Genomic DNA, 27,332 nt, shown 5'->3' on the forward strand with positions numbered 1-27,332 from the left:
AAAAATTCGAGAAACGGACGCGGAAGAAAAGCGAGGGACCAAGCAATAATGGTAGTTAAGTACCGTAATAGATAAGAGGGCGAAAGGGAGAGGGGAGAAAAGTGGGGATAAAGGGCCGCTGGTATAAGGATGCATCGAGGGCGCAGCTTGCAGGCACGAGACAATACACGCTCGCGTGGAGTTGACCGACTGTTGCCGAACACCTGCTCCCTGGGCCGTTTACCCCCAACCTTTTATGGAAAGGACGATATAAAACTGGTAGGGCAGCTGCCGCTTGGGCCAGTAAGCTCTCGATGTTCGAACCTCGCGCGCGTTACGTTGAAATTCGAAATTGTGCAAGGTTCATCGATAGAAAAATCGTGGAGCAATCCGCGTGGACAAGATGAGGCGCGAAGCGTGGTCCTGGTGGTTCATCGTCGTGCTCAGTGTTGTGCAAAAAGAAACTCGCGGAGAAGACGTCGCGTTCGACGCCTTCGACGCGATAAGATCGCTAAGAGAACAAGTGAACGCTCTGCTCGATCATCGTCAACAGGATTACGATAAATTGGAGAGCAGTCTGAAACGCGCGATCGAAAAGAATACAGAGTTGTTCGTCCTCAAGGACGAGGTGAAGCAACTCAGGTAATTGTAATGAAAGCTATAGAGGATGGACGTTGACCATATTTTTCGTTTCTGATTAACTTGATTTTATGTGGAGATAAGAATGTTGACTATATCGACCTTCTAAGTTTACATTTTTTTATTAAACTTGTCTGTTTTCAAGAAGTGTAAACACAGGATGGGGAAGTAGATGTTGACTGTATAGACTCTCTAAGTTTAAGTTTACATTTTTGATTCATTTGAGGACTGTTTTTAAAAAATGTGAACACTAGCTGAGAAAGTAGATGAATGTAGACTATGTCGACTCTTTTTCAGTTTAAGTTTGCAATTTTTATTAATTCAGTGACTGTTGTCTGTTTTCAAAAAATATGAATACTAGCTGGAAAAGTAGATGAATGTGGACTATGTCGACTCTTTTTCAGTTTAAGTTTGCAATTTTTATTAATTCAGTGACTGTTGTCTGTTTTCAAAAAATATGAACACTAGCTGGGAAAGTAGATGTATGTGCACTATGTCGACTCTCTAAGTTTAAGTTTATAATTTTTATTAATTCAGTGACTGTTGTCTGTTTTAAAAAAATATGAACACTAGCTAGGAAAGTAGATGAATGTGTACTATATTGACTCTCTATGTTTAAGTTTATAATTTTTATTAATTCAGTGACTGTTGTTTGTTTTAAAAAATTGTGAACACAAGCTGGGAAAGTAGATGAATGTAAACTATATCGACTCTCTAAGTTTAAGTTTATAATTTTTATTAATTCAGTGACTGTTGTCTGTTTTCAAAAATTGTGAACACAAGCTGGGAAAGTAAATGAATGTGTACTATGTCGACTCTCTATGTTCAAGTTCACAATTTTTATTAATTCGGTGACTGTTGTCTTTTTTTAAAAAAAGTATGAACTCAATCTAGAAAAGTAGACGAATATCTACATTGGCTCTCAAAGTTTAAGTTCACATTTTTTAATTTTCCAAAAAAGTGAAGCATTCAAAAAACCATCAAACATCAACTATACCAAACTTCCAACTTTACGTTTACGTTTTTAATTCGAATATTTGTTGATTAGAAAAGAAGTGATCGCCCTACGAGGTGGTGGTAACGGAAACGAAGCGAAGAACGAAAGACTACGAGTACGATGGCTAGGAAACGCGGTGACGGAGCTTCAGGGCGAAGTGGCGGAGGTTCTCCGTGCAAGGAACGCGAGCGAAGAACTGGCGGAGAGATCCAGACTGAGAGGAGAGCTGGCACTGGTGAGGGGTGACGTTGGAGCAGTCGGCAGAGGAATCCGAAATCTCGGCGGTAGAATCGCGAAGATCGAAGCGGTTCTGGGGACCATTCGAGTGGACATCGCGGCGGTCAAGGAACGCATCGGCCTGCTTTCTCGCAGCTGCGCCGATATCGCCAGTCAGGTAACGTCTCACGATCGCTCGTTTCTCCTTTCGATCCCCGAACCTCGCTTTCCCCCTTAATCCGCATTTTTTTCTCTCTTTTTACGCCGCCATTCGCTTCTTTCGTTCACCTGCTGCTCGTGCCCGATCGATCGCGCATCTGCCACGATTCCGCGTTCTTCTCTCTCTCCTTCTCTCGCGTTCATCAGAAACATTCTGCGTTGAAGATATTAAGTCTCTAATTTATAAATTTTCTATGCGAAATTCTTAAAACCGCAATTTTCTTAATTTCTGAATTTCCACACACCAAAATTGTTAACACCTTGCTCTATTTTGACGCACTCGTACCTCGGTTGTGATCAATTTTACTCAAATTTTTAATACGCTTCAATTTCAGTTCAGTTCAGTTGGAGTTCAAGTCCAATTATAATTTGCATAGTCAACCATTGTATAATTACATTGACATAACATTTTTAATTTTTTTGTCTGTATTAATATTGTAGCTGTAATTATTTCTGACTGACGCATTTGACAAATAAGCCATAGTGCAAAGGGTTAAATTCTCAAATTAACCCCTTCTGATTTATTTAACTATAAATTGCTACAACATTAAAACGAACAAAGAAAATTAAAATGTTGTATTTCATATTCAGGGATCCTTGATAATGCAACTTACAGTTGGACTTAAATTTCAACTTGAAGAATGTTCAAAGTTTGAGTATGGTTTGTCACAATTTGTGCTATAAGTTCATCACGAGTGAGACTCGTTAAAGTACAAAAAGAAGTTTCAAAATTTATAAATTTTTGATAATGTCAATTGTACAAATCAATTCTGTAATTCTCTAATTCCGAGTAACTGGAATTTTCAGTTGCCCAAATTCTTAAATTCCAAGGATTCATAAGTTCTCAAGTTTCTCAACTTCGGCCCAAGGGATGCCAGATTTGCCGTGGAGTGTGCAGCGTTCCAAGACAGCTGCGGGAGTGGTAGTAGGAAGTCAGCCACGATAAGTCGTGGGTTAGGCCAAAACGCGGCCAACCGACGCGGCTAGGGAACACCTGCTCGCGACCTTATGCCTCGCGCGTACCTCCGCCTCGCAGCTGTCCAACGACCCTCGTTTCGCTCGGCCGCCGCGCCCGTATTCCACGCTTTTCTTTCTTCGATCGTTTACCGTCCCTTTACCTTCTTCTTCGCAATCGTACTAATTCGAGTACGATTGTTTCTTCGAGTCGATCCACTTCTACAGTTTACTGTCTCTTTACCTTCTTCTTTGCAATCGTACTAATTTGAGGGGGATGTCCCACTTGGACGCGTCCCGATTCGCCGCGTTCCAATTCGAAGCGGTTAGGTTAGGTTAGATAAGGTTAGATAGTCTCTGCTTTGAATTGGAACGCGTCCAATCGGCATCGCTTCGAATCGGGACCGTCCAATCGGTCCAAGTGGGCATCACTCTAATTCGAGTACAATTGTTTCTTCGAGTCGACCTCTACCGTTTACCGTCTCTTCACCTTCTTCTTTACAATCACACTAATTCGCAAATGCAAATTTCAGCTGAGTACGGTGCAGATCGAAGTAAAATCCCTGCGGTGCGAATCGTCGGACAGGAATTCTGGAATCCGCAGAGACAAAGAAGAGAAAAAGGGCGGAAGGGAGCTGACAGAAGAGGAGGCAACGAATCGAGTCGATCGGCGAGCAGATTACGAAATACAAAGCGGATTCGCGAAGAGACATCGAACGAGAGTCGTCGACCGTCTGAAGAGTCTAGAACGCAAAGTCTCGTCGGCGGCGCGGAGACGAATCGCGTTGGAGAAGCGCGTAGCGTACGAGACCGAGCGATGGTCCACGTTGAACGATCGCGTGGACGGTTTAGAGAAAGTCCAAGTAGAATTGTCGCGACAGGTTTCGAACGCTAGCGAGAACGCGACGTCGACGAAGATGCTCGGTGAATCACTAGGATCGCGGCTGATCGAGTGGCTAAGAAGCCTGGAGGAAGCCGTCGAGGCTAAGGACTCGTCGACGAAGAGGGAGATAGCGCGTCTGGATGCGAACGCCGCGAGAAAAGCGGCGGAGCTGTCGTTGACTAGGGAGGAGCTCGGTAATCTGCGTCGCACGGTGCAAGCTTTGAGCGTGAGCGCGTCGAAGCTGCAGGAAAGAAGCGACGAGCAGCGAGAGGCGATCGATCGCTTGAACCGATCGAGTGTTTCAGAGGTGTCTGTCTCATTCGACGAGGCGGAGCGACTGGACGACAAGTATCACTTGATAGGTGACGATCTTCCGGCGAACTGCGATCAGGGGAAGAGCGAGGACGGTCCGAGGCTGTTAAGAACGACGGGCAAGCAACGTTCGAAGCCGATGCTGGCGTTCTGTCGCAAAGGGTGGATCGTCGTTGCTCGAAGGATTGATGGGAGTTTGGACTTCGATCGCAGTTGGAACGACTACTCTGTAGGCTTCGGGTCGCCGGTCAGCGAGTACTGGATCGGCAACGAGATGCTTCACCGCCTCACGCGGGATAACTGCAGCAGCTTGCGAGTGGACTTGTTAGACATCTACGGAGAACGGTGGCGGGCCGAGTACGAACGCTTCGCAGTTGAATCTAAGGAAACCGGCTACAAATTAAGGATTTACGGCTATCGTGGAAACGCGAGCGACGCGCTGTCTTATCAGAACGGCATGCCTTTCAGCGCCAAGGACCTCGACATGGACGCCAGCGCGACCCACTGCGCCAGAAACTACCATGGCGGGTGGTGGTTCAGTCGGTGCCAGCACGCCAATCTGAACGGCAAATATTCGTTGGGTCTGACGTGGTTCCGCTCCGACAGCGATCGGTGGATGTCGGTCGCCTCTGTGGAAATGTCGATCCGTCGCGACCCTGACTGTCGAGCGCGGTAACGATGCCGATACCGAACCTCCCTCTCGATGCCAAAGACTTTTCAGCGATGCCGTCCAACTCCGACCACGATCGATCTTGATCAACGTTCGCTTCGTTAACGCGTTAGTTAACGAGTCGAACGAGCTTCGTTGTTTGTGAAGACTTCGGTCACTCGATCGTACTTCTTTTTATAACCAGGGCCCGACTACCTCGTTTCGGAGTTAAATTTGGTCAATCTATCGATGTGTGATTTTGTGGATTTAAATATATTTTTAAGGGAGTCAGGATTTTGATGATCTTGAGATATGTTAAGATGAGATGATTTGAGGTATATTAAGATGAGATGGTTTGAGGTATATTAAGATGAGATGGTTTGAGATGTATTATTGTATTGGCCGGATTCTTCTGGTTTTTTAGACAGTCACAGAAATATGTATACTGTAAAATTTTACATATGTAGTCTTCAGATGTATTGGCCGAGTCTATCTTGTATAAAGAAATATGATATGGAGTGTACAGTTTTAAGTTGCAACTTAATTACTGAACTCTTTATATCATTGAATGTATATATTCAAAGAAGAACAGAGATATATTTGAAAATATAACTGATTTTGTTTAGCTATTCTCTTCATCTATATTAGAGTATGTACATCATTTTAAAAAATCATCTTATCTATCCACACACACAATATCCAAATTCAATGTTCTTTTAAATGAAGTCGCACGTGAAAAAATATTCTACTTTATTCTTGTAGATTCACACTATGTATATGTATATGTATACAGATTCCTGTAAATCTGTATATGATAACTACGTTATACGTCTTACTTCTTCCATCAAGAACGGTCCTCGACTTCCAAAATCATATAACAATTTTATTACAAGATAACAATATCACATCGATAGGTTCGCCTCAAATTCTATCTAAGAACGTTTCACTCATATGTACTTGTACAATGTTGCGACGAACATCGCAGTTAAATAAAGAGTTAACTCTGTTCTCAGTGTTTGATCACCTTTTCTAATCCTTCTCGCAATATGTCATATGTCTATATATGCTGTGTATCATATGTCATTTGTCATATGTCCATGTATGCTATGTATCATATGTCATATGTCATATGTCTATGTATCTCTATGTGTCATATGTTATATGTCTATATATGTTTGTGTATCATATGTCATATGTCATATGTCCATGTATGCTATGTATCATATGTCATATGTCATATGTCTATGTATCTCTATGTATCATATGTCATTTGTCATGTGTTCATGTATGCTATGTATCATATGTCATATGTCTATGTATCTCTATGTATCATATGTCATGTGATCATGTATGCTATGTATCATATGTCATTTGTCATATGTCTATGTATCTCTATGTATCATATGTCATGTGATCATGTATGCTATGTATCATATGTCATTTGTCATATGTCTATGTATCTCTATGTATCATATGTCATTTGTCATGTGATCATGTATGCTATGTATCATATGTCATATGTCATATGTCCATGTATGCTATGTATCATATGTTATATGTCATATGTCATATGTCTATGTATGTCTATATATCATATGTTATATGTCATATGTCCATGTATGCTATGTATCATATGTCATATGTCATATGTCTATGTATGTCTATATATCATATGTCATATGTCTATACATGTATATTTATGTATCATATGTCATATACCTATATATATATCTACATATCACAATGTCTCATACATTAACGAACTCCTTACGCGGGTCACCGTCGTCGCTGCACTTCACCCTCCGTCCCCCGTACCCTACATCGCTTCTCATGAACGAACAAACTCCCAGAGTTTCCATAACAAGACCCACACGTCTTGCACACAAACGGTTTCTCCCCCGTATGCGTATACCCATGCTCGATCAGATATTTCCGTCGATAGAAAGATTTCCCACAAATGTCGCAGCGATAGTTCGCTTCACCTGTGTGCGACCTCAAATGATACTTGAGGCCGTTCGAGGACGCGAACGTCGCACTGCAGACGTGACACACGAACCTTTTCTCTCCTGCGTGGATTCTCTCGTGCCTTTTCGCGTAACTAGGTATCGCGAATCCTTTGCCGCAGTGTCCGCACTGGTACGGCTTTGCGCCATTGTGTGATTTTAGATGAAATCGCAGGCCGGACTTTGAGACGAATGTTTTACTGCAGACGTCGCAGAGGTAACGTTTCTCTGTGGCTTCGACGCTTTCGGGTACACTTTGATCTTTTTTATTTTGGGTGTTATTTTGTGTGTTGATAGTTTGTTGTTTTAAGGGTAGGTTTGTAGGGTTGCTTATTTCGGTTTCGTCGATCAAGTGGTCTTCGAACCTCCAGGTTTCAACCCTTGATGGCTCGGATTCTCCCTCTTTGGCTGTTGCCAAAGTTCGACCCTCTTGCTGAAAACTCGTTTCGTGATTCTTTGATTCTATTTCGATCTCCTTCGGTTCTACTTCCTTCTCCTTATATTCTATTTCATTTCTATTATTTTCCTTAGGTCGTATTTCGATGTCAGTCTGTACAGCTCGATCCTACATACAGAAGAGGACTATTAATTGTTTTGTAGGAGATAAGAACGCAAAACTTACTTGAAGTAAAACTCTATCCAATCCATTCGATTTCCTCCAGTAAGGAGATTCATAACGCGATCGCAGAGCGAGTTCCGATCTTCTGCACCGCTCACGGAACTCGTAGGCGATCGTCAGCTTCTTTCTGCACTGCTCGCAAACCGCTTTCGGTAGCCTGTCATCCTCGAACAGCTGATGGAGTAAATTATGATAGTAAGAGTAAATTATAATAGCAAGAGTAAATTATAATAGCAAGAGTACATTATAACAGCAAGAGTAAATTGTAATAGCAAGAGTAAATTGTAATAGTAAGAGTAAATTATAATAGCAAGAGTAAATTATAATAGCAAGAGTAAATTATAATAGCAAGAGTAAATTATAATAGCAAGAGTAAATTATAACAGTAAGAGTAAATTGTAATAGCAAGAGTACATTATAACAGCAAGAGTAAATTATAATAGCAAGAGTAAATTATAATAGCAAGAGTACATTATAACAGCAAGAGTAAATTATAATAGCAAGAGTAAATTATAACAGCAAGAGTAAATTATAATAGCAAGAGTAAATTATAATAGCAAGAGTAAATTATAATAGCCAGAGTAAATTATAATAGCAAGAGTAAATTATAATACTAACAGTAAATTATAATAGTAACAGTAAATTATAACAGTAACAGCAAATTAAAATACTAACAGCAAATTACAATACTAACAGTAAATTATAATACTAACAATAAATCACAATACTAACAGTAAATCATAACAATACCAGTAAACATAATCAAATGTAAAGATTCTCTAAAGAGACTCACCGTGACGGGACAACAGTCCAGAATACGAGAACGCAAGCGTTCGGAAGCTTCACCCTTGCTAAATATCGACGTCAAACGCGCTTGGACGCGAAGGCAGAGCCTGCACTCGTTCATCTCCAACGATCGTCTCTTTATACGTTCGATCGATTTGACTAACCACCAATCTCGTTTCCCGAGACTTATGGACGCTAAAACTCGTCCGTGTTCGACCTTCTTCGTTGCGCGACGCTTCGCGAATGCACGAGCTCCCTCGGGATTGACGTGCTACCCTTTCGGCTCCTCCCTACTATTCCTGAGTTCCCGCTGAGGCGAGGACGTGTGTAATTACGACTGTAATCATATACTTTCTGATTTTGTTTTAAAACATAGATAATTGGTAACTTTATCAGAAAACTGTATCTCTGATTTAATAGTGAAGTTGTTTCGTTCGAAGGTGTATAAAGAATTTTTTCTTTTTAACCCCTTAACAAGTTAATTAACTTTGATGCATAGATTACATGACTACAAAAATGTATCTTGTCTAAAGGTCCTAAATTTTCAAAATTCCAAAATATAAGTTTGAAGTATAAAATTTAATTGTAACATAAATTCGTTCGGTCGTATCATGTCTCTGTAACATTTAATTTATTACTGCGCTTTTGGAACTTAATTAAAAGTACTGTTACTTATCAAATTTTCTAATGCAGAAAAATATGTATGAGCTCTTTGTACTCGAAAATATTTTTGTCGGTTGTCAAATTTTCTAATTGAAAAGTTTGGTGAATTTGTTTGAACTTATCTATAGTTTTATCTGTCACTATTGTCTCGCTATGTTTAGCGTCATCTTTCGAATGCAGAGTTGAATTTAAGGAAAGAATTTATTACAAAATTAATGTATGACGATACTAAATATGACGCTCCTGAATATAACAATATTAAATATATAATATTGTTACTAAACATGTCACTAAATATAACAATATTAAATATAAAATACTGTTACTAAATATATCACTAAATATAGCAATATTAAATATAACATCCCTAAATATAACACTAATAAATATAACAAACTTAAAGAATAGTAGCAAAAGAATAATAGCAAGTATCAGGAACATGAAAGAAGTCAGAAACTCGACGTACGTCGGTTCTTTATTATTGCACATCCTCCGAAAGGAATAATACACGAATTTGTATACAGTTACACCGAGACGATCGAACAACGGTCTAATTATTAATCGAGGGAAAAAAAGGTCGGTCGTAGATCGCTTACGCTTAAACGCGAAACACATACAACGAAGAGAGTAATCGTTCGTTATTCCGTTGAACGCGTGCTTCTCGCTACGGAAAATCTATCGATGATCCTTTTACGTGCGCGTATACACGGAATAACGTCGTCGAGGTAACGGCGTCCAGCGAGACAAAACATCGCGATCGTAATATTAGAACGATGGCTAAAATGGACATCTTTCTTCCGAACGAATAGCCTAAGTTTCGTTCGAACGAATAGAACGCCATCGTTCGAACAAATTACATGTAACATCTACTTTTAACAAAATTTAAAGAAATACAGGGAAGAAAACTTCTTACATGTAACATCTTACAGTTTAAATAAAGTTGTAGAAATACAGAGAAGAAATTAATTTCTTACATGTAATGTTTAGGTTTAACAGAAGTTAAAGACATACAGAGAAGAAAGTAACATCTTATATGTAACATCTTAGTTTAACAAAAGTTGAAGAAATTAATTTCTTACATGTAACGTTTAAGTTTAACAAAAGCTAAAGAAGTACAGAGAAGAAATTAATATCTTATATGTAACATCTTAGCTTAATAAAAGTTGAAGAAGTATAGAGAAGAAATTAATTTCTTACATGTAACATTTAAGTTCAACAAAAGTTAAAGAAGTACAGAGAAGAAAGTAACTTCTTACATGTAACATCTTACAGTTTAAATAAAGTTAAAGAAGTACAGAGAAGAAATTAATTTCTTACATGTAACGTTTAGGTTTAACAAAAGTTAAAGAAGTACACAGAAGAAAGTAACTTCTTACATGTAACATCTTAGTTTAACAAAAGTTGAAGAAATACAGAGAAGAAATTAATTTCTTACATGTAACGTTTAAGTTTAACAAAAGTTAAAGAAGTACAGAGAATAAATTAACATCTTATATGTAACATCTTAGCATAACAAAAGTTGAAGAAGTACAGAGAAGAAATTAATTTCTTACATGTAACGTTTAAGTTTAACAAAAGCTAAAGAAGTACAGAGAAGAAATTAATATCTTATATGTAACATCTTAGCTTAATAAAAGTTGAAGAAGTACAGAGAAGAAATTAATTTCTTACATGTAACATCTACGTTTAACAAAACTTAAAGAAATACAGAGAAGGAATTAACATCCTATATGTAACATCTAAGTTTAACAAAAGTTGAAGAAGTACAGAGTAATATACAGTGTCGTAATACAAAGTAGTGAAAGATAAGAGAGATTCACTAACTTCGACAAACAAGGACCAGTAAGATCCCTTCAACGAAGAAAGAACCAAAAGCTACACAAAATGAATGGAACAATATAGTTTTACATTCAACGAAGATGAACCAAAAGAAATGATTGGAACAAGATAGTTTTACATTCAACGAACAAAGAAGAAAGCCTCGAAATGAATAAAAGAAGATTTACATTGAACAAACTAAAATAAGAAGAATATATAACGAGCGCGTAAAATTTGCTTTTGTCTGGCTAGATTCGCAGAGGTACACCGTTGTCTAGCTAGACCGTTTCTATCGATTAGCAGGTACGCGTCAAAAGATTTATTGTTCGCTCGAAGCGCGAAGTAGGCATCTACGCTTCGACGAAATGATTGTCGTTTCGCGACGGCCACGATACTCGAGAGCACGAGCGCGCGAACTCCTCCGCGTACGAACCAACGTATTCTTCCGACCCAGTATAGAATCGTTAACGAAGGTTCGTACGCTTACACACCTCGTGCGATGATTGTCCACGATTGTCCATGATTGTCCGAGATTCGGTTACGCGCGATTTGTCGCCGATCGCGATCACAGAGAACGGAAAGAGGATTCCGGGCTTACGACCTTAAGGACACTTTGTTTCCTAGTGTCGCGCGACGACCGCGACGTGTCCGGCACGACGGTCGATCGTCGCCCGTCGCCCGTTCTTTCCAACTACATATAATTTACCTACTGTTATAGCACTTTAAACGCGCGTTCATATTCTCCCGACCGTGCTACGACTTCCGGTCGCGCCTCGATACGGAAGTGCTCTAAATATGGCCTGCCGCTTTTCACGGATCGCTTAGTTACTTTTAAGGCGCGACGCTTCAATATTTTCTTAAATTTTCGTCGAACAACCGATCTTATTCTATGTTGTTAGTTGAACAAAATTACAGTTGTATCATAAATAGTATGCATCACTTAGCACTTTACAGTTGACAGCATTTTTGACAGACAACTTTGTAGTTGAAAAGTTTAATTTTGTTCAAATTATTAGTTTGATACTATTAACCCTTTGCACTCCACAGGTGCCTCTCATTCACCATTGCATTTAATACAATAATTTAAATTAAGTATGTTTTAACTGATTTTATAATATGACAGTGTGATGTAAAAACATAGTAAAGCAAACAATAGTGGAAATTATTAGAAATAATAACCTGAACAGAATTCATTTAATTTTCATGTTAGTAAGTATTAACCCTTTGCGCTCCACAGGTGACTCTCATTCACCATTGTATTTAATACAATAACTTAAAATAAGTATGTTTTAACTGATTCTATAATATGACAGTGTGATGTAAAAACATAGTAAAGCAAACAATAGTGGAAATTATTAAAAATAATAACCTGAACAGAATACATTTAATTTTCATGTTAGTAAGTATTAACCCTTTGCGCTCCACAGGTGACTCTCAGTCACCATTGTATTTAATACAATAACTTAAAATAAGTATGTTTTAACTGATTCTATAATATGACAGTGTAATGTAAAAACATAGTAAAGCAAACAATAGTGGAAATTATTAAAAATAATAACCTGAACAGAATTCATTTAATTTTCATGTTAGTAAGTATTAACCCTTTGCGCTCCACAGATGACTCTCAGTCACCGTTGTATTTAATACAATAATTTGAAATAAGCATATTTTAACTGATTCTATAATATGACACGTAATGTATAAACATAGTGAAACAAACAATACTAGAAACTATTAGTAAAGAATGATTAACCTCAAGAGAATTCATTTAACTTTTTAACTGAGTTTTAAAATTGCTGTTTGCAAATTAACTTTGAGTGCAAAGGGTTAAAGTCGCTGTTTGCAAATTAACTTCAAGTGCAAAGGGTTAAAGTCGCTGTTTGCAAATTAACTTCAAGTGCAAGGGGTTAAAGTCACTGTTTGCAAATTAACTTTAAATGCAAAGGGTTAAAGTCGCTGTTTGCAAATAGTGAAATTACTTTGGAATGCAAAAGGTTAATTGCTACTGTGCGTCTCACTGCACTTGAACATTGCATGTCGGCACAGATTGAGTTACAAAGTATGTAATACAAGTTGTGAGACTGTATGTAGCATTAAAACGAAACTCGTAACATGACTTTAAGCCCATATTTAGGCCATTAGGGCACTTCCCTGCTCGACTAAAGTTCGAGAGGGTCTCGAACTGTATCGAGGTTCGCCTAACCGGTCGAATCGCGTTTAATTATCGCGGTCGCGCGCAACGGTCCGCGGATTTGATATGTATACGCTCGACCGTATGGAGAGGAGAATCGGCCGCGGCGGTTTCGCGCCGGAGGTTTTTCCGCCGATTCCAACTCGCGTATTATTCCACACCGTACGCGTACCTACCGCGACCTCCGGCTCCGTTTTATCCACCTGGATCGCGGCTTTACCATGGAACAACGAGAAGACGAAACAGCGACGTTCGTTCCGACGAAAATTCTCTATCGTTCTTCGAATGAAGAATACGAATCGAATGATCGTTCATTAGCGGAAAGACGAACGTCTTCGTTTCGTGGTTTACAAAAACTATCGGAAAAACTTGACTCGCATACAATTGACGTTGAATCGTGGAACCGTGAATTTCTCGTCGCGGCGATACGAGTTCTTCTCGTTTGAGATACAAGGAAAAACGAGGACACGTTCCGTTCTCGCTTAAACCAGACCAAGGATACTTGCGAGTACGCGGATTGGACAACACCAATACACGAAATGCGAACGTATAGCGTTACTTTCGAAACGCGCGCGCGTGTACGGTCCATTCGGCTGCAGGATACGAAATTCCTTAATCGAGGTACAGTCGAGAACAAATCTACCTTTCCTAGGTAAACTTTACAGTTTCAAGAAAGCACAGCTCTTGCTTCTATATTCTTAAGGATTTTATAAATTGACAACTGTGAGTAAATTGACAACTGTGAGTAAATTGCAAGTTATAATATTGAAAATGAAAGTAAGTGAAAGTTTGACACTCCTGGTTCAAAGGAAGCTTTCTTTGCTCTCGAGTGTACCGATACATTCGCACGATTGACCGATAACCTTTACCTCTTTCGTAAACCGTACACGCGCGATCACCGATCTATCGCGTTTAAAACGATACGAGAACACGACGATCGATCACGACGTCAGGATTAGGCCGCTTGGAAAGACCCTTTCGCGGCAAATCTTAACGATTAAAGGTATTTCCATATATCTGTGTAAATATATAATAATATATATATATATGTGAGTGTTTGTGCGTGCGCGTACGCACAAGGTACATGGTAGAGCGTCGGTGATAATCGACGAAAATAACCGTCGCCTTCGTTTTCGATTTTTCTTCGCCAAGGTTTGCTAAAAAATTATTCTCGTTTGTCGATTTTGATCGTACGGACGGTAACCAGTAGCTCGTTAGGATCACGCGGAGCTGCCTTTTAATCCGCGGCGTTTCCTCGTCGAGCGATCACGGCTGGAGCTTCGAACTACTTGCCGAAGAATTGGCACTGTAACAGAGAAAAAGAGAGGAGATGAATGGTCACGATCGGGATCACGATCGAGTCGTGATCGACTCGATCGATTTCGTGCACGCGACAGAAATAACAGAACGTAAATAGCCGTGTACCTGTAACATCGATCGAGGGAACGAACACCGAACGATAAACATATACATAGACAAGCGAGAGTTGGAATAAAGACAGGATGGGAAATCGTACTTCTATTTGCTTTTCCTCTTTCCTCTTCGCGGAAGGAAACAACGTCTTCGCTCAACGAATTGAACCCGTAACGAGTCGCGCGACGCGTCGTTCAACGATCACCGTAATTTGATCGCGCGACAACGTTCATCGAGAAGAGAATGTCACGATCGACTGTTGCGCTTCCGAAAGTTCGATAATTCCGAAATTTCCGGAAAAAAGAAACGGAGCGACGTTGGATAAGCTAATAAGTGTATCCTTACGCTGTAACGAAGGGTCAGTGGGAAGGCTGTCCCGGTAGCTGGAGTAATGGAGAGAGTGTTGGTGGTTGTAATGGTGGTGGTGGTCCATTCAGGTTCAGGCAGATGGGGGGTTGTTGTCTTACCATGCTAGAGCCAACCTGCTGCAGTAACCCGGTGCCCTGCTGGGAAGACGTCGAGGAAACGGATGGGCGCCTCGAGCCGCGTAAACTATTCATACTCGAGCTAAACAAGTATGGCACGCTGCTGCTCGTGATCGGCATTCCTGCGCCCTATCGAACGTCAAAACGATAACGTCATCGTCTTTACTTCTTTCTAACGCGCCACCTGGTTAGCTGACTCCTTCGAGCCAGTTATGCGATGAACAATAGTTCATAATCAACAATTTTGTCGTTTTTTAACGAGATACTTAACCCCTTACACTATTTTGACGAGTCTGACGCACTCGGCTATGATTTTACTCGAGTTTTGAATACATTTCAATTTGGAGTTCAAGTTCAACTATAATTTGCATAGTCAACGACTGCACGATACCAAATTCACATAACATTTTAAGTTTCTGTGTCTGTTTTCATGTTATGGCTGAAATTAGCTCTGATTGACTTGACAAAAACATCATAGTGCAAGGGGTTAATACTTCAATTATTGTTACTATGAGTACTTGCACTGTTTTAAGATGTATATCATAAATTTTACAAAATTGTATACGCATTACAAAATTATAAATTTGCTTCGATGAATTATTTTGAGAAATACGATACCGTGGGAGGCGATAGATTTATGCCAGATCCGCGTCGGTCCTGAGGACCGGTGGTCGAATGACGACGAATCAGAAGTCCGCCCATGCGAGTGTCGCCCGGAGAACTCGCGCAGGACGGCGCTATCCGTATCTTCGGCGCCATCAGAGTGTTGTCCGATAGCCGTCTGCTGGTGAACGGCGTCACTTTTAGGAAATTGTCGTTGTTCGAGGACGAGAACCAACCGAACATGGCTGTCGGCAATAAACACGTATTGTCTCCTTTTCTTGAGTAACAGCCTTCCCGAGTAACCTTTGTTACTCTGTCGAAAATTATTTTATAACGAAACTTACCCGCCAACGAGTTTTTCCTCGCCATGTTCTCGGCCGAAGCCGTCATCGATATCGAAGCTACGAAACGATTAAACAATTAAAAGACGCGTTCCAATGCCTTGCAACTTACTGCAAAACAGTAAATCTTACTAGTGCTATTTTTCCTGGCCATATCCTCAGCCGATGAAGTCTTACGCTGTTCGATCCGCAAGTTCGGTATGTTGAATGGAGGAACATGCATGTTGTCCGTGCTGTGCTGGTGTCGTAAACTCCGATACCTCTCCGGACTCGACAGGGACAAATTGTCCAGGGTCAACTGATTCCTCTGGTATCTGTTCCAAAAATCAAACATAGAAGAAAAATAAGATATCTAACGTGAACCGCTAAGACCACGAACTTCACCTTTCGATGTGATTCAGCATGTCCTGCAACACCTTGAAGAGCAGTTCAAACTGTTCGAGGTCCAACGCGGGATTGATTGTCTGAGGCAGCAGAGAAGGCATGGCTCCAGTCGCCATCCAGTTCACCGTAAGCCCATACTTCTTGTCGGTCAGCATTAATCTGTAAATTCCTAGAGGAGTCGAATCGTAACCCCGTACCCGGTATCGATCGATTAGTAAAAAAAGTAAGCGACTATTCGAACAGTACGGAAAAACAGTTAACGATGTACTTACTCACGACCCGAACAATCATCTCCGGCTCATGGAGCTCCACGTTGCACAGCAGCGGTAGAATGCAGTCGACGATCTTCTGCTTGTCCAGCCGGTTCAAGATACACGAAATTACGTTTACCAGTATCCGGGGATCCACCGTATTCTTCTCGAACGCTTGCAGCAGTTTCGGCAGTACGATATTCCGGATTGCCTCGTCGTCTATGTACTCGGTTACGTTTGATACGGCCACGAAAGCGGCGGTCTACGGATGGGTTAATTATAGTTAATGATAGTTTCGTTAGCATGAGAAAGACATCACCTACCTGCACCTGCATCACCGAGTTTTCAAAGGAGGCGTACAACATTGGGAGCACCTCGGTCTCCACGTGCTCCCGAGACGTCTTCTTCAGTATCAGATGCAGATTTTCCAAGAGGGTCACCGTTCCTTGAACGGACTTGCGGTTCGAAAACAGCTGTCTGCGATCATCGTTTACTATGAATTATGCTTCAAGAATGTTGCATATTTAACAGCGTTTGATTAACCTTAATACATTCTTGTAATCTTAATTTTTGGACATAACACAACATCGATGCTCTCATTAATATGTCAATGTTAATCTGATGCTGTTAGAACAACCCTTAGACTCGATGCACACGAACATTTTCCCCCTAAAGAACATGTACGATCTCGTCCCGATCATTTTTCTTTGTTTCCTCAGTGAAAAGAACCTAAGCACACATTTGATCGAAACGAGGTCGCTCGTGTATATCGAGTCATTGTGCACCCGTCACAGGATGAATAAAAACTCAGAGTAGTCTTTCCAATCTGCCCGAAGCACGTTGCAGTTAGAATTGATTGCGCGCTCGTGACAAAAATGTGTAAGGCTTTCCACTTCAACCAATCGCCTTTTTATCATCTTGCCAGTTGTGGGAGGTGAATTATACGCGCGCCTACTCACCGCAGCGACGGAAACACGATTCGATCGTATTCCTCTTGCGTGCTGTTTTGAACGATGTAAAGTACGGGTTGCAACGCGGCCGACTGAACTTCCTGGCTTTCCAATTCGGTTTGCAAATACGTCCATACATGTTGATACCAAAGTTTCTGCAAAGTCGAAAGAATCATAGAGTCTCTGAGGTGGCTCGAAAAATATTGTAGCTACCTTTGGCACGTAGGGTAACACTCCTTTCAAGGTGTTCGCGTAAAAGTGCTCCTTCTGCAGCACGTCCTTCATCTTGCTGATGTCTAGAAACTGGAGGGCGTGCACGGCTGGGTTCCTGAAACATACAAATTCGAATGGAACTTGTCACGGTTCGTTTAACACTAAACCTACCGGCATATAATGTGTATTTAATTTGAAATTAAAAATGAAGTTAAAAAATAGATGAACAAAGGACAGAACATAAATTAGTACACACATTTATTCTTTGTGTTGATGAGAATCAATTCTGATTTCAAGGAATGTACTTCAACAAAATGTACGTTTTATAGCAAGAAACTTGTGGAGCGATCATTTGACCGGTTTGGTAGTTTTAGTGTTAAGCTTTGTGAGGTGAAGCTTTAAGCTGAAGCTTTCATTACGTACAGGAAGTATTTGATCATCGACAAAACTTGAGCTGTCGGTCGTTTTTCCGGATCTTCGTGCAGCAGTCGGGAAACAGCTTCCTGAAGCGGTAGTGGAATCAGGGGCAACGTGGCAGCGAGTTGTTCATTGAGCTGTTGAAAACGAGCCCGTAACATTATTCGAATGATAAAGTAAAGATGGTTAACAGCATAAAGATGGTTTCTGCAGCCTTACGTTTTCCAGTTGCTTCAGATATTCGGAGCAACTGTGATTCGCTTGAATCAGTGGTCGACCTTGATTGAAGATGGCGCATATCGTCATACCGAAGCTGTACATGTCGCTGTAGAAACCGCCGAGCTTCTTCTGCTGAACTTCCGGAGCTATAATCGGTTTACAGTATAAGAAACAGAAAATGACAAAAAGCGATCGACCTAATTACGTTTCCTTACCTACGTAATCGAGGTTCGGCTGAGCCATTTTTGGCATGCGATTGGTCCACGGTTGCAGCGGAATGGGCGTCTCGTTCGCTTTTTCTATACAACAGAAAAACGTTGTAGGAAAAGAATCGGAAAGTCATCCTTATGCAAAACCTACCGCTAAATTCTAGACCCGACAACTTCCAGGTTCCTCTTTTGGTGATGACGATGCTCGCTGGACAAACGTTTCTGTGAAGAACTTTCTGCGTCACGTGCAAAAAGAGCAGCGCCTCGGTGATCTGCAAAGTCCGATAAGAAAATAGAGCGTGTTTACTCGATCGGAAGGGTCTTCGAAGCACCTCGATTAAAAAGGTTCTCACCTGTAACAAACCATACTTGATCTCGATATCGAGCAGCTCGTACTCTTTCGTGAAAACGGTACGATGACTGGCAGTCGACGATGCCTGTTTCGTGGCGGTGCTCGATGTTTGTCCGATACCATTCGCTCGTTGTTCCTGATACGCCAAAACGTTCGCTAAACTAGCCAACACTGGTTCCGACGCGAAAGCCAGGCTGTCCGCGCACTCTTCGACTCTGTACGCCTGTGGATGTACAATTCAGTAATCGAGAAAGAAGATGAGAATCAGAGAAGTTACCTGTAATATCTTGGGGTGGGAAAATCGTTCCATCTGACGAGCTCCGTTCCGTAAAATTTCCGTCACCGTCTCCTTCCGCTTCGGCTTATAGAGCTTTTCGACCGAGCGCTTGTCGAAGAAAAATATCGACACTTCCTGAAAATGGAGGAGGGTGTATATTGATACGTAAAAGGAAATTTAAGTAATGTATGTAACTTGTAAGTTATGTGACTTGTAACCTATGTGCTTATGTTGGATGCATGTAAATTATTTTCTTGTTACTTCTGTGTTATAGAAGATTATGTGTTATAATACATGTTTTGTATCATTTTTATAATTTCAAAATTTAAGGAACCTATGTAACTTGTAACCTATGCTTATGTTGGATGCATGTAAATTATTTTCTTGTTACTTCTGTGTTATAGAAGATTATGTGTTATAATACATATTTTGTATCATTTTTATAATTTCAAAATTTAAGGAACCTATGTAACTTGTAACCTATGTGTTTATGTTGGATACATGTAAATTATTTTCTTGTTACTTCTGTGTTATAGAAGATTATATGTTATAATACATATTTTGTATCATTTTTATAATTCGGGTTTTGTTATAGAACATACTTGGATTGTTCGATACAGAAATTTCGGTGATACAAATGTATAAATACAATGCATAATTCATCCAATTTATAGGATGCTATAGAAGAATATAGGCATAGTTGAAAATAAGTTTATAATTTAAAATTATTTACATATATCCATTAACACTAAAACTACCAAACTAGTCAAATGACCACTCCACAAGCTTATTATTATAAGGGACTCATTTCATTAAAGTACATTCTTTAAAATCAGAATTGAATCTCATCAAGATAAAGAATAAATGTGTGTACTAATTTATGTTCTGTCCTTTGTTCATCTATTTTTTAACTTCATTTTTAATTTCAAATGAAGTACTCATTTCTCTATGTACATTCTTTAAAATCAGAATTGAATCTCATCAAGATAAAGAATAAATGTGTGTACTAATTTATGTTCTGTCCTTTGTTCATCTATTTTTTAATTTCATTTTTAATTTCAAATGAAGTACTCATTTCCCTATGTACATTCTTTAAAATCAGAATTGAATCTCATCAAGATAAAGAATAAATGTGTGTACTAATTTATGTTCTGTCCTTTGTTCATCTATTTTTTAATTTCATTTTTAATTTCAAATGAAGTACTCATTTCCCTATGTACATTCTTTGAAATCAGAATTGAATCTCATCAAGATAAAGAATAAATGTGTGTACTAATTTATGTTCTGTCCTTTGTTCATCTATTTTTTAACTTCATTTTTAATTCCAAAGTACACATTACATGTCCATAGCTTTAGTGTTAATAAAGAGGTACTGTTCAAAGATGATAAGTATCAAACTTTCTTTCGCAAGTATCGAACTTATCCGCCATTGTACAAGTCGTAAAGAGCATCCACTTAGTAAAGTAAGGCTGTTTCAATATTTACAAGAACAAAAGAGCTTTTCAGTCTTCTTTACGATCTCATACTAAACTAAGATCGTTGGTTCCACTCCTAGGTTCTATAAAAGGTTATCTATAAAACATAAAATTATCTATAAAGAATGACAAAAAAAATAAAACGAGAAGAAAAGATGATTTTACCTTTCTGTCCGCCTTGCCATAGGCGTCGTAAACGCGCCACGCGTTCTCGGGGCCCGCCGTGGCCGATTGTTTGCCAATCTCATAGAAGTTCTGCAGAGGATTCGAGAGGAGAACGCTCGGCGTGGAACCGCTCTTCGACTTGGCAAACATAACGACGAGGCGGTCGCTCGTTGATCCTCGATGCTCGCTCGATCGAATCGCTCGCGTGCTTGTTTCCCTTCGATCGGCTACTCGCCAAACGCATCACCTGTCGCATCGCATTCGATTAATCTCTCGGACCCCGAAGGATCTCGACAGCGCGCAGCCAGCACGCGACGCCACGATTTCCTTCGAACTCTTTCAGCTTTCGTAATACCGTTTCGACGCTCCATCGCGTTTTCTTCTCTTCACGCAACTCCTTATCGATTTCCTTGCTATCTCGTGCCGCGGATGTCGCGCGTAAGGCCGCGGATACCTGTGCTAGGTGCGCGCGAACAAATTTGTCGCGCGAAACGCGATTATTTCGAACTGACGCGACCTCGAACGACCACGAACGAAACAAGAAAAAAGGATCAAACTTTCGACGTCGTAATTCATCGGAGTATCTTTCTAAGCCCTCTAAGTCGATAGGAGAACGTTCGTGATTTATTGCATGGATTAGAAAATCAGATTCTTAGAATAAAATCGAGCAGAAATTAAATGTCGAATAAAATCGAGCAAGGTTCGTTTTAATTTTAAGAGGAAGTAAAGGAAGAACTCGAGAAAGGATGCGTTAGAAAGTTATCTCTGTAGGAGGCAGGGAGCTCGATTACGAGTTTGTTCGATGTTTGGCCGGGTCACTCGATCGATTCGAGTTTAATCCTAGTTAATCGACTCGAAGGAGCCGAGGGTTTTCGATCCTGCGGATGGATCGGTAACGTTGCGAAACGATACTACGGTAATGCGATTTCCCGAGTGAAACTGCGGAAAGAGACCGAGGCAAAAAGAGGGAGGCAAGGATGGAAGGAAGAAAGGTGACGATAAAGAACGGAGAAAGAGAGAAATGGAGAGCGATGGAGCAGCTACAAGTTTGAAACGACTCACCTGTTGCCGACGACGAGGACGAGAATCGCGTAGCTCGCGTAGAAGCACTATAAGCACGAAGAAACCGAAAGAAGGGTAATGCGCGATGCGCGGTGGTGGCTGGGAGCACGGGAGCACGCGCGCGCGCCCGCCCGCCCGCCGCTCAGGAACGCGCCAGGAATCCGAAGGAAATCCAAACGCTACGATTAGCACCGTTCACGCACGATCGACGCACGATTCACGCGCGGTTGAAATCGACTACCGATCTCCCCTCCACTTCTCTTTTAAACGAGCTGTCTTACAAAGTCCTTTCTTCCTCCGTCTTTTCCTCGCGAACCTAAATATCTTTCTAGACTTCTTCGTCTTCGTCGTCGTCTTCGTTTTCGTCTCACCGTCAAAATCGTCCTCGTCGTCGTTGACGTCGTCGTGGTAGTCGCCGTTCTCGTCCTCGTAAGCGACGACGTCAATGTCGATAACGTCGTCGACGTTGCCGGCACGATACTCGACGACGTCGAGGTCGTCGAGATCGTCTTCGACCCCTTCCTTTCCCTAGACGATAACGTTGCCGTGCGGGTTAACGTTGTCATTGACGGGAGAACGAGAAAGTTGCGAGCAGGTGGCAAAAAGACGCATGCGCGCCCTCCGATCCTGGCTATGGTTTTGGCTACGACCTGCTCGATGTTCCGGCTCTGGCCAGGGTGTACGCCTCTGCCTGGCCTGGAAATTATAGCTCTGCCCGTAACTACGGCTACGAATCAGGGGCGAGGGGATTCAAGGATCGCGGATAGGAGATAGGGGTTAGGGGATAGGGGATAAGGGATGACGCGTGACTCCTTTGGGAGCCACGCGACGCACAGGACCAGCGAGAGACGGTTTTAGCTACTCGCGGTTTACGAGCCGCTAATTAGACTGATCACGAATCGCACATTACTACTTTGCGGAATACGAATGTAGAGAAAGAAAGCACTAGCGTTACCGTTATAAAGATCGAAACCTCTAATGCATGGAATCGATTATTTCTCGAACTAAACGATTGTACGATCAATTATCGAAGAAGAAATTTTGTCGTTTTAGTACTTGATCTCTGTCGATCGAAATGTGTACTGATACGGTAAGTTTGATCGCTTCGTTTTACCGACTTACCGTGGTTACCGACAGAACATTTCCTTACTCGAGTGATACACGTTATCGACATCGTTCGTCGCGCGCGAGAGGCTCAAACGTGATACAACATGTATATGCATTACATATATCCGTAAGTATTCAGAGAATATGAATTAAAGTACGTATATATTCGTCCGAAGTGTTCTTCCTACCAAAGCAATTATAACAGCATAGAAAATTATGGAATACATCGAATATTCGAGGTTCAAATATTTTCGCGATTTGAGCATGTAGTTCAGGGTCGGTAACGTTGTCCCGTCATGCCATGTGCGGCGCGTTTGATCTCACGATGTTCGATGACAATCGCGTATGTAATTACCTTGATCTCATTTCTATCTGGATTGCAGTTTATTCGCCTGCGTTCTAAAGTCATCCAACTCGATTTTTCAAAGTCATCTCCATGTTCGATCAAAATGATTCGCGAACTTGCGTGCGTTTCACGAACTAGCCGGCTTGTCGCGTGGTCGCTCGCGCGCACCTTTCTGCTCGTTCTCTACACCATCTAGCGTTTCTCCTTTCCCTTTCTATCGAATCTCTACGCACTGCCATTGTCGTCTAACGTTTACGACCGTTTATTTCTCTGACGACGTATTTTACGCGCGCGTGATCGAAAAATATTTATATTTCCTTTCTCCTCTCTTCTCCTTCTCTACCCCCTCCCCGTGCGGATTTCGAGTTCACACGCGCGCTCTTCGTTCCTGTCATCGTCCGTTTCAACTGTCATAGTCACCGCACTAACGCCATCAACTCTCGCGAGCATTTTTCTCGTTTGCTTTTACACGGTAAATAAGATCCGTTAGCTGGCTGCATGGGAGGCACTTATTCACGCAATATGGATATCGAACACGATCCAGGGCTCGCCGCTGTCCTGCAATACTTGATACGCAGGTTGGTTCGACGTTATCTCTCGGACGAAAGGTTCAACGTCGTCGTCGTCGTGAATTTTTCTTTCGAGCGTGTGTACGTGCGCGCGTGATAGAGAGAGATGAACCTAGATACGAGCCGAGTGGAAAAGAGAGGGAAATGGAAAGCAAACAAAGACAGCCAACCAACGAGAATGAGAGAAATTCTAACCTCTATATGCGATTCCTAGCTGTTGCGCGTTTTCGAATCAACGCGATGATTTCCATTTTCGAAACCGTTTCTGTTTTCCTACGGGAAGTCCGCAAGATTTCGACTTTCCTCTCCTCTCGAACGAATTTGACTTTTGTTCGTTTCTTTAGCATTTCCAAGTCTCGGACACCTAACCTTCACCGTCCACTTTCTTTACGTTTCTTCGCATTACTTCTGGACCGGTCTCTCGACGATTGCTTTTGACGTTTCTTGTTTTCTCGTTGCAGCGGCCAGCTACACATCATAGCTTCGGATCACGATGACTCGGAAGAGGAATACGCCGCAAATTCGCAACCTCCGAGAATTACGTCTTCACCGAATACGTCCAGATTAGATGTTTGTTATTTGTATACATACGATACGAGTATATTTAACTTCCTACTTATACGTCTGTTCTTTTGGCGCGTTTCTTTTTTCGTTTTTTTCAGGAAAACGAAATAAGCCTAGCCACAAAATTAGCGTGCGGATACGTGGACAGTTCACAGAAACGTAATTTGTCAGTGACGTCGATGATACAGAGGAGAGCTTTGGGTCCTAATTTCAGTACAGGAGAAAGGTGTCGAATAAGTAGTAATTTTCTACCGAATAAAATGCACCAAGTTGCTAAACACAACATCAAAGCATTTTGCGGTTCTTATTCGGAAGATGGAAGACTCTTTTTAACTGCTAGCCAAGGTAAGTTACTGCTTGTTCTCTTCCTACAATTACTTATTGTTCTTTATATCTTGACTTGCAGATAAATTCCTACGTCTATACCAAACCCACGATGGAGAGTTTGTAGAATTCAAAACTGTCCGTGCACGAGATGTCGGTTGGAGCATTTTGGACACTGCATTCAGTCCTGATGGCAACTATATAGTTTATTCCAGTTGGTCAGAGTGTTGTGAGTGAACCATACATTGCTACCGATAGAACATAATCAGGGTCCCATTTGTTTTCAATCATTCAAAAGAAAAATGTTTCTATTCATAGTGTATTTATGGCCCGTTTATGGAGACTCCAGCACGCAAGAGTCGTTGTCGTTGCGTCCAGAGGAACGAAGGTTCGGTGTGTTTTCCGTAGTATTCTCCAGCGATGGACGAGAAATTCTGAGTGGCGCCAACGACGGTTACCTTTACATATACGATCGCGAATGTCATCAACGCGCGTTCAGGGTTCGTACCAACGATCTCGCGCACGATGTTTCGATACTCATCGTCCGTCAATTTTTAGATCGAAGCTCACGATAACGACGTTAACACGGTAGTATTCGCGGATGACACGTCACAGATTTTGTATAGTGCTGGCGACGACGGTCTCTGCAAGGTACGTTATTAAGTTCCTGGGTAACAAGCCTTTCTGCTGGATCCGTGCACGCTGGCGCTTTCTTTTCGTCTTTTTCCTTATTTTCTTTCTTTTCTTTTTTTTGCTTTTTCTTTGACTCGTTTAGGTCTGGGACAGAAGAACTCTCAACGAAACAGATCCACATCCGGTCGGAGTGTTGGCTGGACACATGGACGGAATAACGTACATCGATCCACGCGGTGACGGCCGATACCTCATCACGAACAGTAAAGATCAAACGATTAAATTATGGGACGTGCGCGCGTTTTCGGATCACAACGGAGAACGAAACACGCGCAAGGCTGTGGCGAACCAAAATTGGGATTATCGATGGCAAAAAGTTCCGAAACGACGTGAGTTGTCGAACGATCAATACGACGCGAAACTTTTCCTCGATGTAAAGTAACATTTTTCCGCTTTAGTGCACAAAGCGAGGAATATGCTGGAAGGTGATACCAGCATCATGACCTATCGCGGCCACTCCGTTCTTCAAACTTTAATACGTTGTCATTTCTCCCCTGCTTCCGTAACGGGTCAAAGGTATATATATACTGGATGCGCCGCTGGACGAGTGATAAGTAAGACAAATTATTATTTTCATTGATTACTATAAACGTTTCGATCTTAACGTTTCCCTTCGTTTCAGTATACGACGTTTTAACTGGCAGGATAGTCAGTAGCTTAGTGGGTCACAAAGGATGCGTGCGCGACGTCAGTTGGCATCCATTCCATCAGGAGATTGTTTCTACGTCTGTACGTATTTCAGAAACTCGTGAAATCCGCGAATGAAAAGAAGCTTAGAATCAGTCTCTCGCAACGTTTCGTTGTTACGTAAGATCGCTCTGTTCTCCTTAAACTCATCGTTACCGATCTACGATCTTGAGTTATTAGTTATACTTGGGTCCACACGGTTGATACGAAACGTTGCGGCGACGAAACCGAGAGGTCTAACAGCGATCCTAATAAAAACGAGACTATCGATTACAGTGGGATGGCGCAATCCTCAGCTGGAGATACGCTGGGAAAACCGCTCTGGACAATTCTGATTCGGAAAAGGAGATTGACGTGGAATCGCCCCCGTGCACCTTGAGACGGAGTCAACGAATAGCTGCTCAACGAGCGAAACATGCCGCGGCCTGTTGAGTTCCATAGATTCCAACCGAGAAATCGGACGTTCTCGGGAATTCGGTCTTTTCGTTCTTACGAGGAAAAAGTTAACGCGTTCGACGCACGCGACGAAACATTCTCGCTTCGACGCCGACTGACCGTACGTCGGCGTATTCGTGATAGAGAGACGCGACATTTTTCTATAAGACTGAGTCGTCATCGAACGCGTGTACTTTAACGGAATCAACGTCGCGATTCCGATCGTTTTGACGTCGCGTTGCACGAGCGACGCTCGTCTCACGGAAAGCGTGGAAAATTGCCGAGATCCACCCCGGCTACGCGAATCGGTTAGTTTATGTCGGAACTTGCCTATTTTTTAGTCTACTCTGTGGTTTTATTTTAATTTTATTTTAATTTTCAAATCGGATATCGATCGAGCAATACGATGTCAGTTTGCTCGAAAGCGATATCCAAAGATTTTTGAAAATTCTCCTTTTTCTCTCTTCCTAGTCTTTTCTTTCTTTTAATCTTCTTATAGTTTCTTGCGCCTCTTTTAATCCGTTTACTATCTCGTTAATTTTTGTCCGACCAGAGCATTATAACCAAATCGTGCTTTTATAAATGAATAGAAATCGCGTGGCCGGCGGCGAAACGGAAAGTGCGAGGGGGCGGTAAAGGAATGGGAGAAAAGAGACGGTTCGGTGTTTACGGCGTAGCTGTTTTGTAAGTTGACCAAGAGCGAAAAGGACGGTAATACATACGTGTACATTTTGCAATGTATATCTGCTCTGTAAGGTACGTTTAAATGTTACGAACGGAATTTAAAAAAGTTGTACAGATATTTAAATATATAAAAGCATACCTGCACATAGAACATACGTATGTACATATATGTACCGCAT

At 41.4% G+C, this 27,332-nt stretch overlaps 4 protein-coding genes across 4 annotated transcripts; 2 read left to right on the top strand and 2 right to left on the bottom strand.

Moving 5' to 3' along the window:
- Positions 1-54: 54 nt before the first annotated feature.
- LOC100881089 (protein scabrous) lies at positions 55-5,856 on the top strand. Its single transcript, XM_003703074.3, has 3 exons — positions 55-621; positions 1,667-2,009; positions 3,538-5,856. The coding sequence occupies exons 1-3, from the start codon at positions 383-385 to the stop codon at positions 4,873-4,875; spliced, it is 1,920 nt and encodes a 639-aa protein (XP_003703122.1). The 5' UTR covers positions 55-382; the 3' UTR covers positions 4,876-5,856.
- Positions 5,465-9,191, bottom strand: LOC100881200 (uncharacterized). Its single transcript, XM_003703075.3, has 3 exons — positions 8,264-9,191; positions 7,474-7,644; positions 5,465-7,416 (listed from the first exon to the last, which is right to left on the bottom strand). The coding sequence occupies exons 1-3, from the start codon at positions 8,375-8,377 to the stop codon at positions 6,625-6,627; spliced, it is 1,077 nt and encodes a 358-aa protein (XP_003703123.1). The 5' UTR covers positions 8,378-9,191; the 3' UTR covers positions 5,465-6,624.
- A 184-nt stretch (positions 9,192-9,375) lies between these two features.
- Positions 9,376-23,346, bottom strand: bma (SCY1-like protein bma). The gene is made up of 19 exons (XM_076529402.1): positions 23,207-23,346; positions 21,745-22,440; positions 20,683-20,929; positions 19,043-19,177; positions 18,767-18,988; positions 18,565-18,685; positions 18,420-18,503; positions 18,205-18,350; positions 17,992-18,122; positions 17,569-17,683; positions 17,365-17,510; positions 16,729-16,882; positions 16,427-16,667; positions 16,155-16,323; positions 15,903-16,084; positions 15,774-15,830; positions 15,445-15,674; positions 14,687-14,955; positions 9,376-14,234 (listed from the first exon to the last, which is right to left on the bottom strand). Exons 3-18 carry the CDS (start codon positions 20,830-20,832, stop codon positions 14,701-14,703), a joined length of 2,538 nt encoding a protein of 845 aa, XP_076385517.1. The 5' UTR covers positions 20,833-20,929; positions 21,745-22,440; positions 23,207-23,346; the 3' UTR covers positions 9,376-14,234; positions 14,687-14,700.
- A 286-nt stretch (positions 23,347-23,632) lies between these two features.
- LOC100881535 (DDB1- and CUL4-associated factor 11) lies at positions 23,633-27,304 on the top strand. Its single transcript, XM_012284846.2, has 10 exons — positions 23,633-23,775; positions 24,228-24,336; positions 24,429-24,675; positions 24,737-24,883; positions 24,973-25,154; positions 25,213-25,305; positions 25,430-25,676; positions 25,746-25,901; positions 25,970-26,076; positions 26,311-27,304. The coding sequence occupies exons 1-10, from the start codon at positions 23,696-23,698 to the stop codon at positions 26,464-26,466; spliced, it is 1,524 nt and encodes a 507-aa protein (XP_012140236.2). The 5' UTR covers positions 23,633-23,695; the 3' UTR covers positions 26,467-27,304.
- Positions 27,305-27,332: the final 28 nt, after the last annotated feature.

This window comes from Megachile rotundata, chromosome 3, assembly GCF_050947335.1.
Source record: "Megachile rotundata isolate GNS110a chromosome 3, iyMegRotu1, whole genome shotgun sequence".
Lineage (NCBI taxonomy): Eukaryota > Metazoa > Arthropoda > Insecta > Hymenoptera > Megachilidae > Megachile > Megachile rotundata.